Raw genomic sequence first — 15995 nt, forward strand, 5'->3', positions numbered from 1 at the left:
TGAAATAACACTCTTTAAATCCTAAATATGAAATTGGACGATGCGTTCAACGAATTACAAAATTGCCAAGATGATGTACCAATCTTTCGCGTTAGTATTTTCTTCGCTATTTAAATGAAATATTTCGTATTTTAATTTCGCTATATTTAGCAACGATATTTTTATCTTTTTATCTTTTCAGAAATTGATAAGCACTGTATCCTCGCGCAATTCTTGCGCGGACGGAGGTGTGAAAGAATGCCGGACGATTCTGACTTACATGATAGAGATAATCAGTAGTAATTCTGAATTGGGAAATGAACGTGTCCTGTTAGCGTGTCACGCGTTCTATGCTTTGCTTTCGACGCGTTGTGATTTACGATATCTCGAGGACACCGTGATGCATTTCCAAAGACTGGATTCCCACGACTTGTGCTTTCTCGAGAAGCGATACATCGTTTCTGATCTTGAACTGTTCAAGCTACTGAACGCTTATGGATATTTGCAGACGAATCGGAAGGAGATGCATTTTGAATATGATGCTCTCTTGCTTATGTTTGATACGATATACAGAAATTGTATGAAGTACACGAGATATTCTTACTTCGCGTACAAAGTACTACATGTATGGTTGAAGAAGTTGAAGAAGACGTCCGATGTGCGCTTTTGGCATAAATGTAATTGTATAATAGAACGAAAATTGGAGGCTATCATATTTTCTAATTGGTCAAATGCGCTTAATGATATATCCAAGCAAAACGCACAAATTTTCAATATATATCTTCGGATAATGTTACAGAAGTATAAAGAAACATTTGTACAACATAGCTTTTACCTTTGCACTTTCAATATGCCGTGGCAAAACGAAATCAAGTATATTATGCTGGCGGAAATTTGTCAATTATGGGATATTAAAAATCAATGTAAAGCAATGATAAGGAAAGATTTTTTATTTGAGCTATGTTTTAGTTTAACGAAACATTCTTTGCGTTGTGGCGGCACGAAACTTTACCTGGTAATTTTAAAGCAACTCAGCGAGGATGAATGGAAGAAATCTTTCAAAGAAGTTATGAAATCAATTATTAATCTCTGGGAGTCGGGAGAGCAGTAAGTTTTCCGGATAATTTTATATTTTACAGTCATAACTTTCTCTGATAATAATCGATAATTGTTATATTCACTTTTCTGCTTCTAAGATTTACAAACTATACTGAAAAGCTTCCTATTATATTTGATTTTTTATATAGTTGTAAGACATTCTATTCAATTCAAAATTTTTTACAGTATTAAAGTACGCATTTTAATCGCAATTTATTTTTTTTCTAGTGAGGATCACAACGCTCTTCAATCATTGTTTAAATGTTGGCTCGAACCGACCATACAAATGTATAGGAATATCCTACCGTTTTTATGGGAATTATGTGGCGATTTGCAAGGATACTTCTTTCGTTCGCATCTGCAAAGAGCGGCCGCTAAATTACGCATAGAACTACCAGAAATGCACGAAATCGATCTTTACCTAACCGATAAAGAAGAAATTGTACAATTAAACGCCTTTGCTGTGCTTTGCTATTGTGTTGTCGATTTGATCGACAACGTTGGAGACGTTGGAGATGAAAAGGACCCATTCTTTCGAATAAAACAATTTCTGTGGTTTAATGCGAATACCGCAACGATTGTCATGAGAGAAGGGATAATGAAATATTTCAGACTATTGTGCTCGAATATTTTAAAAATGATTAACATTAAAGCCGCTAATATAAATTCCATCTCTGAGTTCATAGAATGGTTGCACGAATTTTTTTTTGATTGCTTCGAAATTAGTTCGTGTTATCAACGCAAGATTTTTGCTTTAAATTTGTACAGAATTCTGCTCTCTTTCATGAATGGGAACTCGCACGAGAGCTGCGCTCATCATAGGGAATGTCTTCGTTACATCACAGCGATCGACAAGCACTTGAAGATCTCGAATAGTTGGAAATTTACCGACAAGGAGAGTTTATTTCTATTATTGAGACTCGTATTAGATTCTGCTCTCGATATCAGACAATTAGCTACTGCTCTTATCCTGGAATATTTTGAAAAAGATGTTTTATCAGCCATGGAAAAACGGGTAAGAAACGTATTATATATTACGTACTTATATTTAAATATTCTACACTTTGAAATGTATCTTTCAATTTTCTAGTTAAAATTTTATTAAAATTTTTAAAATAATTTTTAACTTTTAAAATATCTTGATAATTGAGCTTTAATTTAAATTTTTATTCTAAAGTAAAGTTCACTTTTTAATCTAGAATAAAACGTCATTTATTCTTCTGTCTAACATAGATTAATTTGCAAAGATTTTCTTCGTTTGCATTTTCAACTTATAATTCAAAAATTATATTATGTTTTTGTTCAGAAAAAATTCAACATTAACTAAAGCCTATATATAATTCTCAACTTTTATGAAAACTTCTTTTTTTAGGTACTCTATAATTGTGCATGGGAGCACTGCAATTCTTCCAAATTCTACAAAATCGAAAGTGGAGCAGCTCTCATAAAAATAATGGCACACTGGTTGCCCTTGAATGAGATTTACAAAGATGAAGCTTTTATATTATCTCATACTGAATATAATAATTTTCTCGCTTACTCGAGTTACTCAGAATTTCTATTATATGAAGCTCGATGTCAATTGGCGCAGATGAAAAGCGATATTCTGAAAGCTATTGTCCAGAATAGACCTTTTTATGGTGTGCTGACTGCTTTGCTGTCAGTCGCTTTTCATGCTGGCCCAGAGAATTGGATCTTAACACTGCAATTTACAGAAGAAATGCTACACCTTTTAAAAGATGCCATCGACTTCTTTTTATCTACATTATCAGCGAAAGCATCAGATACATCGCAAAGTATGAATAATATTGATAATAATAATAGCTATACCGAGATTTATAACTATTATCATCATCAATAAATTTATAGATCAATAGTTACTTTTTATTAGTAATTATTATAATTTATTAGCTTATAATTAATAAGAGTAATTATGATTAAGACACATATATGTTCTTGATTAATAAGATTGCTCAAAGTTAAAGTAAAATTGGTTACTTATGTAGGATTATTGATATATTGTTATTCATTTATTGAGAAAGAAAAATAATTTTGCAATTTGTATACATAAAATTTTGTTTAGTTTATTCATCCTCGTTTGCGGAAATGGGATTAGCTATCGATGAAAAGATTAAGACCAGTGAAATCGAGACTGCTAATAATTATGACGAATTACAATTATCGCCGGCACATCAAGTGCTTGTCTCTTGTATCTGGATGTCTTTAAAGGTACATATAATATATAAGCGTTTATATAATTAGTTTAACATCAGTATAAGATAATTTACTATAGTTTTATATAATTATTATAATCTCCAATAATAAAACGAATAATATAATTTTCACAGGTATCATGCGAGATAGTCAGCAAAATTGGGATGTTGATGCAATCGAATGCGCAAGTAAAATATTCCATGGATATTATTGTTACAGTTCTATTAAAGTGTCGGCACAAAGGTGTAGTAGAATCTGCTGGAGTGGCGATTGCAAATTTAGCCAGGTAAAGATTCTCTTCCGATATAAAATATTAATATAATATAATAGTTAATGTGTTAATCTCGCTGATATGTAAATGTACATTATTAAGATCATGCAATATATAATAGAAATAATTTTACAGTAATAATCAACTACAATAAATTATCTATTTTCTGTATATAATAATAATTGTTACATAATTAATGATTGTTTTAGACGTTTATATGACCGAAAGAAATATTCTGAATTGCCAAAAGCATATCTGACTAATCTGTTGGAGAAAGACACAGAAAAATCATTGCATTTAACACGACGGGGTGCCGGATTGTCAATTATGTTTCATAGATTGGTCGTCAGTGATAATCGAAGAGATCGACCTACAGTCCATTTCGCGGTGCGGATGTTATTAGACTCTCTGAAAGACTTTTCGATGACGGCTGTTAGAGAGGTGGAGGCTGGACAGGACTCACCATGGGCGAGACGTCTGTACTTTTTGCGGATGTTAGTCATTGATAAGGAGATACACGCGCAATTAGTCCCGTATATGGAGGACATTTGTTTAACATGTTTCGAGTACATCAAGTCCGACGTTTGGACCGTAAGGTAAAAACAGCAATGCGTAGTTTTTTTTATTTAAAGCTTCTAGCTCTTCACCGATCACGTTGTTTTCTCTGATGTCACAATCTAACATAGCCACGGCGAGGACCCATGAGCCTCATTGTCATTCTGAGCCTTTATACATTTCGACGATTTTTTGTATAATTTTTCATAGCATTTCTATTCATCATATACACGTATTTCAGGAACGCGAGCTTACAGTTGTATGGAGCGGTGGTGCCGAGATTGGTGGGTCAATGTTCCGGGAGAAGCTTGGACGGAGAATTGGACTTTGGCTACGGTTACTCCATCAATCATTTCGTCACACATTATCCGACGTTGGCGAGCCGCATGTATACGCAGCTGCGAGACGTGTCGAAGATCCATGGAACTTCGAACGCGGCGTTACGTTCCTATTCGAGCATCGCGCATATCCTCGTACTTTTGTCAAAGTTGTCGACCAACGACTACGATCTCGTTGATTATCCCGTGACGATTGTATTCACAATGAAAGTCAAACGTTTGCTCGTCTCTTTTCTCGGTAATCCGATGATGCATATCAGACAACTAGCGGCTAAAGTTTACACGGCTTTCACGCCTATCTCTAATATTTATTCTGATTTAAGCGCGATAGCAAAGGTGATTCTTACAAGTCACGATATCAATATGTCGCATGGATATTTATTAACTTATGGATATTTCAAAAGAAAGTGTATCGATAATGATAAAAATTCCATATGGCGTAAATTCTCCGATAGTAAAAGAGATTATGAATTTCCTTGGAAAGATCAGTATATCTTAATATCAATGATATGGACCGATATGTATGAACAACAAAAAGCAGCGCAACCATGTTATATCTTGGAATCATTATTTCTACAAGAATCACCTTCGTTATCTTCGATGTGCTTCTTTTATACGTCAGTTTTCTATCATAATTTACCGATAATCGAGAGTATAGTATCATCGCAAAAAGTTCAACCAGGATTTTTTCAATTTGTTGGACATTGGGCGCGACTGTACGCGATGCATTTTAAATTATGCGTTGAAAGAAATTGTGCGATTGACGATTTTGAGCGGCAGGTAATATACAATATTTTACAATCAAATTGTACGGAACAAAGTATTGAATTCCTAAATGGTTTGTCGTATTGCGTTCCTTTGCTCGAATTTATTCTCAACTACTTGATATCGATGAGCAATACTCATTGTCACCAATTACTATTCGACGAAATAATAACTTTCGCGTTGAACACTATAAAGCATGCTAGTTCGCAAGGTAACGAGTCGAAGTTTGACAAGATGATAGAACAATTCGATAAGATGACCGATTCGAATATGATTCGCGTGAGAAATTCATTGATCCTAGCTTTTTCCAAGAGCGAAACGCTGATAAGTCAAGTACTGTCGTACGTTTTCAATATATGTATGAATGAAAAGTTATCTGCGCGATTGACGGCAGCTGAATATATTGAGCTTGCGCTTTATCGTCACGCAAAACTAGAAAATAGCAATAGATTGACGATTATGCGATGTTGCTTGATTCTACTGAAAGACGAAGTTGCCGAGATACGCGAGATCGTGTCAACCGCGTGGCAGAAGCACGTGTTCTCGTCCTGTCGATTGCAACAGGAAGAGATCGTGTACCAAAGTATCTTATCGGACATTATTCGACTCGAATCGATTGCCGACGATGACATGGATTTTATACAATATTTTACGCGCGCTATACGCAAAGATTTTGATTTTATTAGCGCAACAATCGAGAATCCATTCAATCACGATGACAGTACTTTTTACAGAGAGGAATCTAAATTTTTAAACATGTGTTTTCTCCTTTATAATGCTTCGAGTGATAATTGTGATATTCGTGAAGATGCCATATGCGCGATACAAAAAGGACATTTTAAGCAACTTCGAGAAAAAGCTGGCTTTAATCACGATAATTTGCAAGTGATTTTATACTTAAAAGAGATGGATTATCTAACGCGGAAAAGAGATATTGTTGTACGAGAGCGAAATAGTCATTCTCAATCATCCGCAATTTCTAGTTTGAAACCGTAAAATGCAAAATTATATCAGTTCAGGTATCTATAATCATAAGATGATGCAACTTCTGTGTACAAAACTGTTAATAGTATCTCAACTTCTCGAATTTGGAAAAATATCATTGTAGTTTTTCAAAATTGCGTTTTCATTTAAGTTCACTTGATATTAATTTTTTAATATATGTATATATAGAGAACAGCGACATGTAACAGCGAATTGTGGTTAGACAAGTATTAATAAGTTGCAACCAACTATATATAATAAATAATTACTGAGTGAAACTAATATGAATAATATTAATTGATACAGTTATTTAAAAACGAACTTGTATATTTTGCATTTACCGGCTGCAATTATTGCAAGCTATTTCATCAATAAACTGGCGTATATAATTTAACATACTAATCGGCGGATATAATTTAAGAACTGAAGAGGAAAATGATAAAGATGTGCCAATAATTAATACAAGATCTCTTAGATAAAATTATACGAAAATGAATGAACATAATTAGAAAATCAATTATGCGACAAAATGTTTGAGAGATTTTATACTTTAAGTCTATACCGGTTAATAGATAACATTAACTCTAATTATATTGTATTCTTGAAAGAAAATATAAGAAACAAATAATTTTACAATTTCTCGCACAATGCGTAAGACATATTTAATTAATTACATGTGTACAACTTACAGATGGAACACAAGGTATAGCCAAAAATGTGCGACACACATTCCTAGAAATGTGTATGAACATATAGGTTTTATGAATCTTTATACATGTACATTACAACACTCTATGAGTTGTTTCTCCTATCTCTATAAGATGATCCTTTCTCGTCGCTATATATAACGTAGCCGTACATAATTGATAGATAGAATTTCAATTTCAATATGATTTTAATTTTCTTAATAAATGCTTGTCCATGCTAGAAATGATAGCGAAGACTTACACTAATTATATCTCGACATTTTTCAAACAATTCCAAGTATGTTATACGCATAGTAAAGATTTATTTTTATTAAATCTTTGTTTCTTATATAAAATAAAGAAGCTATGTAGTAGAACTTGCGTTTATTTAACATACTCGTTTAATGAATCTATCAAATAGTACGATATCCTATCGTTTTTCATCGTTTACATTAATATTGAAATTTTTATTTCGATGAATTCTTAAAAGGATATTATGCGCGAATACATAAAAATATATCTAAGAGTAATGTTTTAAAAAAACCTAATGTGACAATAAATAAAAACGCAAATATATATATATATGTTAATTATAAAACGCTTCGCGGATGTGCGAAAATCTAATATTTTAGAAAAAATAAATTTGTGACGGAAACAGAACTGAGATGATTTTGTATTAATCATGCATTTCTCGTGCGACGATAATGCGCGCTTTCCCATGTTAACTAACAATTTATCTAACTATAGAGTTCTTTTCAATGCAACGATATCTTTCACACTGATAAAACACATCGATGTTCGTTTTTATATTCATCAGCTCAATCGTTGGCAAGATTTGTCGCGTTTTTATGACATATATCACTCTTATCGATAGTGATATAAATATGTACATATTGTGACAGGAATACCTTAACACACGATTTATGCGTATTAATATATAAATAACTCTAATAAGTATATATTAATTTTCCATATACGCCTCATGACATGCATTTACATTCATGTATTAAAGCATTTCTGTTTCCATGTACATATATATAAGAATACAAATGTATTATTTATATATCAGCTATTTATTAGCTTATATATATATAAATAATTTATATATTGTACAGATACATATATATTTATATCATTATATTTCATCAATATGATAATTTTATTGATATTTAAAAAGTATCTTTTTTTATAACTTTTCTTACAATTTTGAGAGTATTAAATAATGATTTAAATTATTATTTTATTATCTTTTATGTATATGAAAGAAAGAGATACGTTTTCATTTAGAAAATCTGATTCTGCTATGTGAAATAATTGCGATTGAGATCGAAACACGCACAAAATACGCGTAATTAGTACAGCATTGTTTTGGTGCTGCTATACAGATATCTATTAATAGACATCTATTTAATTATCTTGTTTACTACTGCTATCAAAATTAAATCTAGATTTGAGAAACTAAGTCTCTACCTATCTATATCTTTAATTTAAACTTATATACTTAATCTAGTGTCTAATACCAATTATATCAGCTATATACATATTTTGTCGTGAAAAATATATGTTTAATAAGAGTAGCATTGGATTTCTTGATATTTTCTGAACGTGTAATAACATGTCAATACATAGATATCGCTTGTTTAAACTCAATGAGAGATTTTCAAGTGGTATATGCGATAATTTCGCGTATCCCATGTCACACAAGGCACCTCAGTGTCAAAAATTAAAAAAACAAAAATTATCAACCAATTTAGCATCTGCATCGCATTGTATATAAATCACTAGTCTTATATTCTATTTTCTTTCATGTATGTGTATCGTTCACGATCATGCCGTTATATGTCCCTAAACAGGAAGTGGTGCAGTTGTGTGAATAATTTGGTATATATTATCTATATTACACAGATACATGAAAACATGAATACTTCATTGCTATTAATTTTATAAATAAAGTTTTGCGAAATGTGCGCTATTATTACTTGGAGTGTTCTTATTAATAAATAGATTTATAATAGAAATATAATAAAAATTTATAACAAATTTATATTAATAAAACTCATAGCTTTCATGAAAGCTTTCAGAACCTATTAGCGAATTCGATTGGATGCACCAGTGCGCACTGAGTGCATATAAAGGTTTATCACACACAAGTTCACAATGACACAAATAATTAAAAAAGGAAAATAATTAATAGTAAGAGCTATTATTATTGTTGTTCAATATGAATAATGATAATAATAACTTTTTAAGCTATTATTTTCCTTTTTTAATTACTTGTGTCATTGTAAATTTGTGTGTGATAAACTTTTGTATGCACTCAGTGCGTACTAGTGCATCCAATCGAATTAGCTATATGCGAAAGCATGCATCATCGTTTTATAAAAACTCTATAAATCTCTTTGCAGGCACGCGTAGTATCTCCTCATCATAATGATTTCTTATTAACATATATGTTTGTGTGTACATTTTGTGAAATTACGACGGCAATATCCATATATTTTAACATCATAGTTTTTAATAGATTATAATACTTGTGTATGTTTTACTGTTCATGAAACTAAATCCGAGATATACTCTTTTGTTTTTCGATCATTGTTCTTTTACAATGCAAAAAATTATTGATATCGTGATTACCGCATGTAATTGAGTTTTTTTTCAAGCATAAAGAGCATATAATATATAAGTTAGATGTGAAATTTGTAATTATAGAAAGAAAGATGTGTGTATAATTAAAAGTTTGATATCTTTTTATATATATTGCTCTTGCGTAATCGAAAATTATCAAACAATTATCAACATTGTTGATTATATTGTTTGCATATACATTAATAGACTTTAGAGTTTTAGAGTATAAAAGGGTTATATATAAAAAAACTTTCATAAAAGAAGAAAATAAAAAGAAAAACATGAAACCATTTAAAATTATGAGATTAATTAGGAGACAAATGATATGACGTATAAACGAGAAAAAAAACTGATACAAAACGTAACAGCTTTACTGCAGAGAGCGCAAAAATCTCATTGATATTTGAACACTAAAACATTTTGCAATTCATTAAAATGTTATTTACACATTATTTCTAATCTATAGAATTATTTTAATTTAATATAACATTTTTATGTGTGTTTGATAATTTATTATCTTATAGTGCTTTCCTCAAATGAGATCAAATTTTTATTTTGTATTATTCTAAGTTTCATATGCCCATTAATTCAAGATAAAATATAAACCAATATTATGCTTAAATAAAAGAGACATAAAAGAGAAAAAATAATCTCCTATATCGAATATGCTATTCATGAAAACAATATTGAAGATTTACTTGCATTTTATGTAAGTTATATCTGATACTATGTACAGTGCTTGCATATCGTGAGAAGCATTTTGCGCCTACATCTAAATACATTTTTTTTGTTAATACACGTTTAGTGTAAACTTCCATATTTTTGACATTATGCGATTATACAAATATCTTTTTATACAAATGAATGATGGATTTCCAGCATTAGATTAAAAAAAAAAATATAACATATTGTAAACACAAGGACTCGTTAATCTTGATTAAGATCAATTGTTCATTACTTATGCGAGTCTTATGTAATTTATACATATGGATTACCATCATATTATATTATCATTCATTTCAAATTTAGATTTTTTAAACAAACACATTTATTACGTTATTGTAGATATAATAATGGAATAAAATAAGAAGACAAAAAAATTAATATATTTGATCAAGTACCTTTCGATTATCGATTGTTATCGCTGAGTCTGCAATTTTTTTCTCGTTTTGGGATTGTGTTCATTTGTTATTTAGTAACTTGTCCAGGCCCGGTGGAAGTTTTTCCCTTCTGAGATGACTCTGCGGTATCGTTTGATTGATCAACATCCATCTATGAAAAATATTCCATTAAATTATTAATATAATTCGATACAGGATATCAAAGTGTGAAGAGTTCAAAAGTTTAATTCATAATTCTTATAATATCCTTTATATGCAACAAGAATCTAATACAACAAACTTGTATGATATTATTATAATAAAACATGCCTTTTCCTCTTTTTCATCTTCAATCACTATAGGACCGTTTTCAGCCTCGAATTCTTTTAGAACAGCATCCAAATTATATCTCCGTCGATAATTAACAAAAAATGATCGTAAATGTGCTTCGGTTTTGGTTCCAATAACTTCAGCAATAGCAGCGAAATCCTTTCCGTATTTTCTGATACCTTGAACGGCCAATAACAATTCATCATTTGTCCAACGAGCATTTATACGGCTCGATACCTCCGGCGGCCGTAGATGATCGATACCATCGGCAGTTTTTCGCTTTAGTGCACTCACTTGTTGTTTATTGGCTTGTATCTGATTTTGAATAAATTATGCACAAATTACATAATTATGTGTGAATAATGTAGTAGTGTAATCATAATTTAATAAAATAATATACAATCTCGAAACATCAATATACATGACGAAAGTTTGAATTGCAACCCTAATGTTTTAAAGTCTTACTTTACAAATATTTAAATATTTTCAATCGAATATATGTATGTATTTCATCTGTTTAAAACACGAGCATTCGCTTTCGTCATTCGTTATAATTACATAGAGAATAAAAGATGAAATGTATCCACACGACATATATTGCGAGAATTCTTCATTTCTACACAACACATACTTGACGCTTTAGGCTAACGATTTCAGTGTCGATCGCTTGCAAACTGTTGTTGGCCTGGTTTGGTTGACCAGCCAAAGCCGCCAAATCATCGTGATTCACAACCAAACCTCGCGGTGGTTTTCTTTTATTCGTACGACCCGGCATGGAAGTTAATGGTCTCGCTACACCGGTGCGCCTAAACCATCAGAAAATGTTTAAAACTAACAATTTCAAGACTATGGAAATATGAGGCTAAACTACATTGTGTCTCAATGTCATTAAAATCAACTGAAAACTATTAATGGGGATGTAAATTAAAACAATTATATCGAATAAGCCTTTTTCCGAGGATATTCATAAATGTTACCTTAATAAATATATCGATGTTTATTTCTGTAGAAAAAAATGTTCTAAATTAGATTAAAGAGACGACGAATTATCAATTTCAACGAGTCTGACTAATTTCTCATATGAATATCCTCCTAGGTGCTTACTGACAATGAGTTGCGTAGGAGATTTATTTATTTGCTAACATTGGCATTAATTAGATTGAGTTAATTTAATTTACGTTACGTTCACTGACCTCCAATGTAGATAGCAGCTATGACACGCGTGTCCTTTGGGCGTCGTACGAATATTATGGCATGCAACGCCACAGTTGCTACACGAGCCCTACAACACATAACACCCTTTTTAAAACAAAAATTTTGATAACCCCCCACCCTTTCATACTTTGTAATCATTATCTATTCATTCTCTTTTTTTCGTGAATGCAAGTTAAAATGAATTGGAAGAAAATCATCAAAATAATTTATGTGTCCTGTTCTCTACAAATAACTAGTGCATATTTTTCATTAGTTCAATTATTTACAATATTGTTCAAACCAATCGAGATAAATATAATGTATACATATATTTTGAAACTTTTTCTACTCTATTCATTTCCTCAGTAAGGTTTCAGCCTATCAACTTCGACATAAAAAAATATTTTGAAGAGAAAAATGTATATATTATGCCAGTGTAGCAATAATCCACGTAATGCATTGAAAGTAGCAAAACACAGTAGTGAAGCGTACTATACTATGTATGCGAGTGTGGGTAAGGTTTAGGCTGAGTACCTGAACCTGAGGGGCGTTTTCCGAGTCGGATGGGGCCTTAGCGTCAGTGCCTTGGCTTCCTGGCACAGCTTGGTTCTTTCCACGACGTATTCCGCGGTGGATCGTCCATTTCTGGAACGTTCCACATTTACGTTCACACACCGACGTAACCGTCCAACTAAACTATTGCTTATCTCTTATGTGCAAAACATTTTAGATTAATGTTTCTTTTTTTTTAATATCACGCGCGTGAAAAAATATCGTGAAATTTTCAGATTTATTTGTTATAAATTTTTTATATCTTATATATACACATAAAAATATCTACATACGACGATTTCTTGCCACCATTAATATTACATAAGGTAGCTTCTTTTTATATATGCTGCTTCAATTATAATCATAATGTATTATCGTGTGGATACATTTTTTATAGCAAGTTTTAAAATAGTTACGTTATTTTCCTTATTACCAATTTGTATTGCCATGACAATGTAATTATTTGTAACATAATCGCGCAAAATAGCCAGAATAAGCTTATACACAAAGGAACATCTCTATCACAGAATGGAAAGAAAAAAGAGAAATATTAATTGAATTATTGTAAAGAATTAGAGAAAATAAAAATTCTCCCTTTGCTGCAACTATTGTATTTAATGTTAGATCATTCTGTCTTTTAGATTTTGCTTCTTTAGATTTATATATCTGTGTTAAAATGATATTATTTAATAAGAAAAAAAGGACAGAACATTTCTTTTGTACAAAAAAGAGCACATGCATTAAAAAAAAATTTTACTGTTTAAATTAGTTAAAAAAAAATTCTTACTTTTTCTTCAGACTCGCTATCTGTATTGGAACCGAGCTCACTTCCATTTTCGCTGCCATTTTCGCCTTCCTTGAAGCCGCTCGTCAATTTACGTGCTTGCCTGTCCATTAATGATGTCCTGCTTCGTGTTTTTTTCCAGCCATAGTAGTATTTAACGAGGCTTGCGATAGATTTGTCAGGTAGCTGTACACATAAATTATTACAAATAGAAGAATTGCTCATATAAATCTTAACATTTAAAATGTTACAGAATTATGTTTTTTTTTTATATTACTGTTTCTTTTATTTTATAAATTTTATTTTAAATAATTTGTAAGTTTAATTATATATATATATAATTAAACTTACAAATTATTTAAAATATAGGCTAAAAGTGTCAATGTATAGGTGCTTGTTTCTTAAATTTTTTTGTAGCATCATTAGTAAGATGTAAAAAATTAATTTCAGATTCTATATATATATATATATATATGTATTAGTTCAAATAAAACATGTATTATATCTTTAAAAAATCTTAAGTTTTTCTTAATATATTTGAAAAATTATTAAACTATATTGCTATAAAATTACTACAAATTTTAATTTAAAAAATTCAATTTAAACATCAAATTTAACTAATTAAAAATTAGTCAAAAAATATATTATTAATTTTGCATTATTACATAGTAAAATGTAATAAATAGAAATTAGAACTCCAATTTAAATATATCATATAATATTATATAATATAAATAAATAAAATTGTACCATTTGGCGAATGCGATGAAAACTCTTGCCATGAAATTGGAACGCTTGTTCAAATAGTACTTTATCTTCAACTGTCCATTCATCGGGAAATGGTGTAAAATTTGCTAGATCCAGGACTGCACGTTCCAAATTATGCTTATGCCAAAATAGCATTCCCAATGCCTGTTCTCCGTTATAACCATACTTTTCTTTAGCTAATATAATGTATTCATCAACTAGAAAAGGCAAAAGATATGTTACTTAATCATAAATTTTTGTTTATATAAATTAATCGGTTTATGCATAAGTTCTCATTCCTTACGTTTCTGATCTGGTATATCTGTAGTTGGGGACCAAACTAACAATGCTCTATCAGGACATTGATCCAATCGACGTTCTAGAATATATAATAGTATGTTGAATACGAATTTTGGGCTATTTAATTCTATATTTTTGAAAATTATATATAAAAAAATTTAGTACCATTAACAGGAACAAATTCTGGAACAACCACTTGGTAATCTCGTCCAACTCTAATTTTTTCTGCTGGAACTTGAAAAACATTAATGGTTACTCTTTCTATCAGATTATGCAATAATAAATGAATTTTTATATTTACTATTAATTAATTTTCTCATTATCTCTATATAGAAAAATTGTGAAATTTCAAACTATATTATTAATATTATCCAAAAAGAATATTTCTTCTTAGAAGACTTTTTCAATACAAAAAACGAAAGAATATATTTGTAATTTCGAGCAATTTGCATCTAGAAAAAAAATGTTTAAACGGAAAAGAATGGAGCGCGTAGTTTGAAGATCTCGGATTTTTACGCTCGATTAAGATAAAACTGTCTGGATTCGACAAACCTCGGATAAAATGTCCTCTAAAAATTCTCCGCGCGATATTATAATAAGGATAATTAAAACATCGCGTATACAAATAAGATACCTCCATCCTCTTCGCTGGAGGACTCCGTCTGTGCGTTGGGGCTGGGGCCTCGGGATCTGCGACCGTTTCGCACATTTTCCGAGTTTCTCTCCGCCAAAACCATCCTGGCGATGGCTTTCTCGTCGATTGAGTCGAATACGAATTTAGCGTAGTGGGATGCAGGAGAATATGCTAACAGAAAATCTCTCACGGACCTGCGACAGAGCAAACGCTCGCTTACCACAGTTCGCTTCGAAACAGCAAGACGATCTCGAGTTTGAGAGATCTCTCAAAGCGGTGCTCCGCGCGACCGTAGCGAAAGTAAAATGGCCGCCCACTGCGTGCCATCTCTCATTGGTCGGCGAGTTGTGTTTGACGAAAAAATGGGTCAATTTTCACTGTACGTGATAAATATGTAACTTTGAAAAAATTAATGTCGCCAAGAGCGACTTTTGCTTCTCTTGCGCGACAATTTTTAATTTGTTCACACCCGAAATCGATATGCACAAAAGTATATAATCGATATAAAGCACGATTATGAAAATATGAGATAATAATCTTTTATCATCATCGGATAGTTGTACACTAAACGAACGTATAGTGAGAATGCGAATTTTATTTCTTCATTGAAATTCGAAAGATACGTGTATATTTATTATGTCATAATGTGAAAACAAACATAGAGGGTACACTTCACTTGAAATTCAAAAACTTGGAAATGTTCGATCAACCAATCAGAACGAAGTACTCGTCGTTCCTTTTGACGTTTGCAAGATGTACGGTCGCGCGAATTTACAACCTGAAAATTTCTCGACACTTCTGTAAATTTCGTCAATATATTTTCGTACGAGGAATAAATT

The 15995-nt window shown here is 31.2% G+C and overlaps 2 protein-coding genes across 5 annotated transcripts; one reads left to right on the plus strand and one right to left on the minus strand.

The window, feature by feature from the left end:
- The first annotated feature begins 16 nt into the window (after positions 1-16).
- LOC114930628 (uncharacterized) lies at positions 17-8930 on the plus strand. 2 transcript variants are annotated; one of them, XM_029302498.2, is made up of 8 exons: positions 17-90; positions 182-1086; positions 1306-2092; positions 2450-2873; positions 3161-3306; positions 3426-3577; positions 3772-4158; positions 4359-8930. In XM_029302498.2, the coding sequence occupies exons 1-8, from the start codon at positions 28-30 to the stop codon at positions 6214-6216; spliced, it is 4722 nt and encodes a 1573-aa protein (XP_029158331.2). In that variant the 5' UTR covers positions 17-27; the 3' UTR covers positions 6217-8930. The 2 variants fall into 2 exon arrangements, with proteins under 2 accessions (XP_029158331.2, XP_029158338.2); XM_029302505.2 differs by lacking the exon at positions 17-90 and having other exon boundaries at positions 592-656; positions 949-1086.
- Positions 6833-15724, minus strand: CoRest (REST corepressor). Of its 3 annotated transcripts, XR_003819496.2 has the most exons (11): positions 15157-15724; positions 14688-14756; positions 14527-14601; positions 14226-14440; positions 13479-13661; positions 12674-12784; positions 12139-12227; positions 11577-11751; positions 10946-11260; positions 10637-10787; positions 6833-8735 (listed from the first exon to the last, which is right to left on the minus strand). XR_003819496.2 is itself a non-coding variant. In XM_029302512.2 (10 exons), exons 1-10 carry the CDS (start codon positions 15257-15259, stop codon positions 10704-10706), a joined length of 1419 nt encoding a protein of 472 aa, XP_029158345.1. In that variant the 5' UTR covers positions 15260-15724; the 3' UTR covers positions 6833-10703. The 3 variants fall into 3 exon arrangements, 2 of the variants coding, with proteins under 2 accessions (XP_029158345.1, XP_029158352.1); XM_029302512.2 differs by having other exon boundaries at positions 6833-10787; XM_029302519.2 differs by lacking the exon at positions 12674-12784 and having other exon boundaries at positions 6833-10787.
- Between the last annotated feature and the right edge of the window lie 271 nt (positions 15725-15995).

Source organism: Nylanderia fulva, unplaced genomic scaffold, assembly GCF_048542155.1.
Source record: "Nylanderia fulva isolate GAGA-0341 unplaced genomic scaffold, ASM4854215v1 Scaffold38, whole genome shotgun sequence".
NCBI classification, from domain to species: Eukaryota; Metazoa; Arthropoda; class Insecta; order Hymenoptera; family Formicidae; genus Nylanderia; species Nylanderia fulva.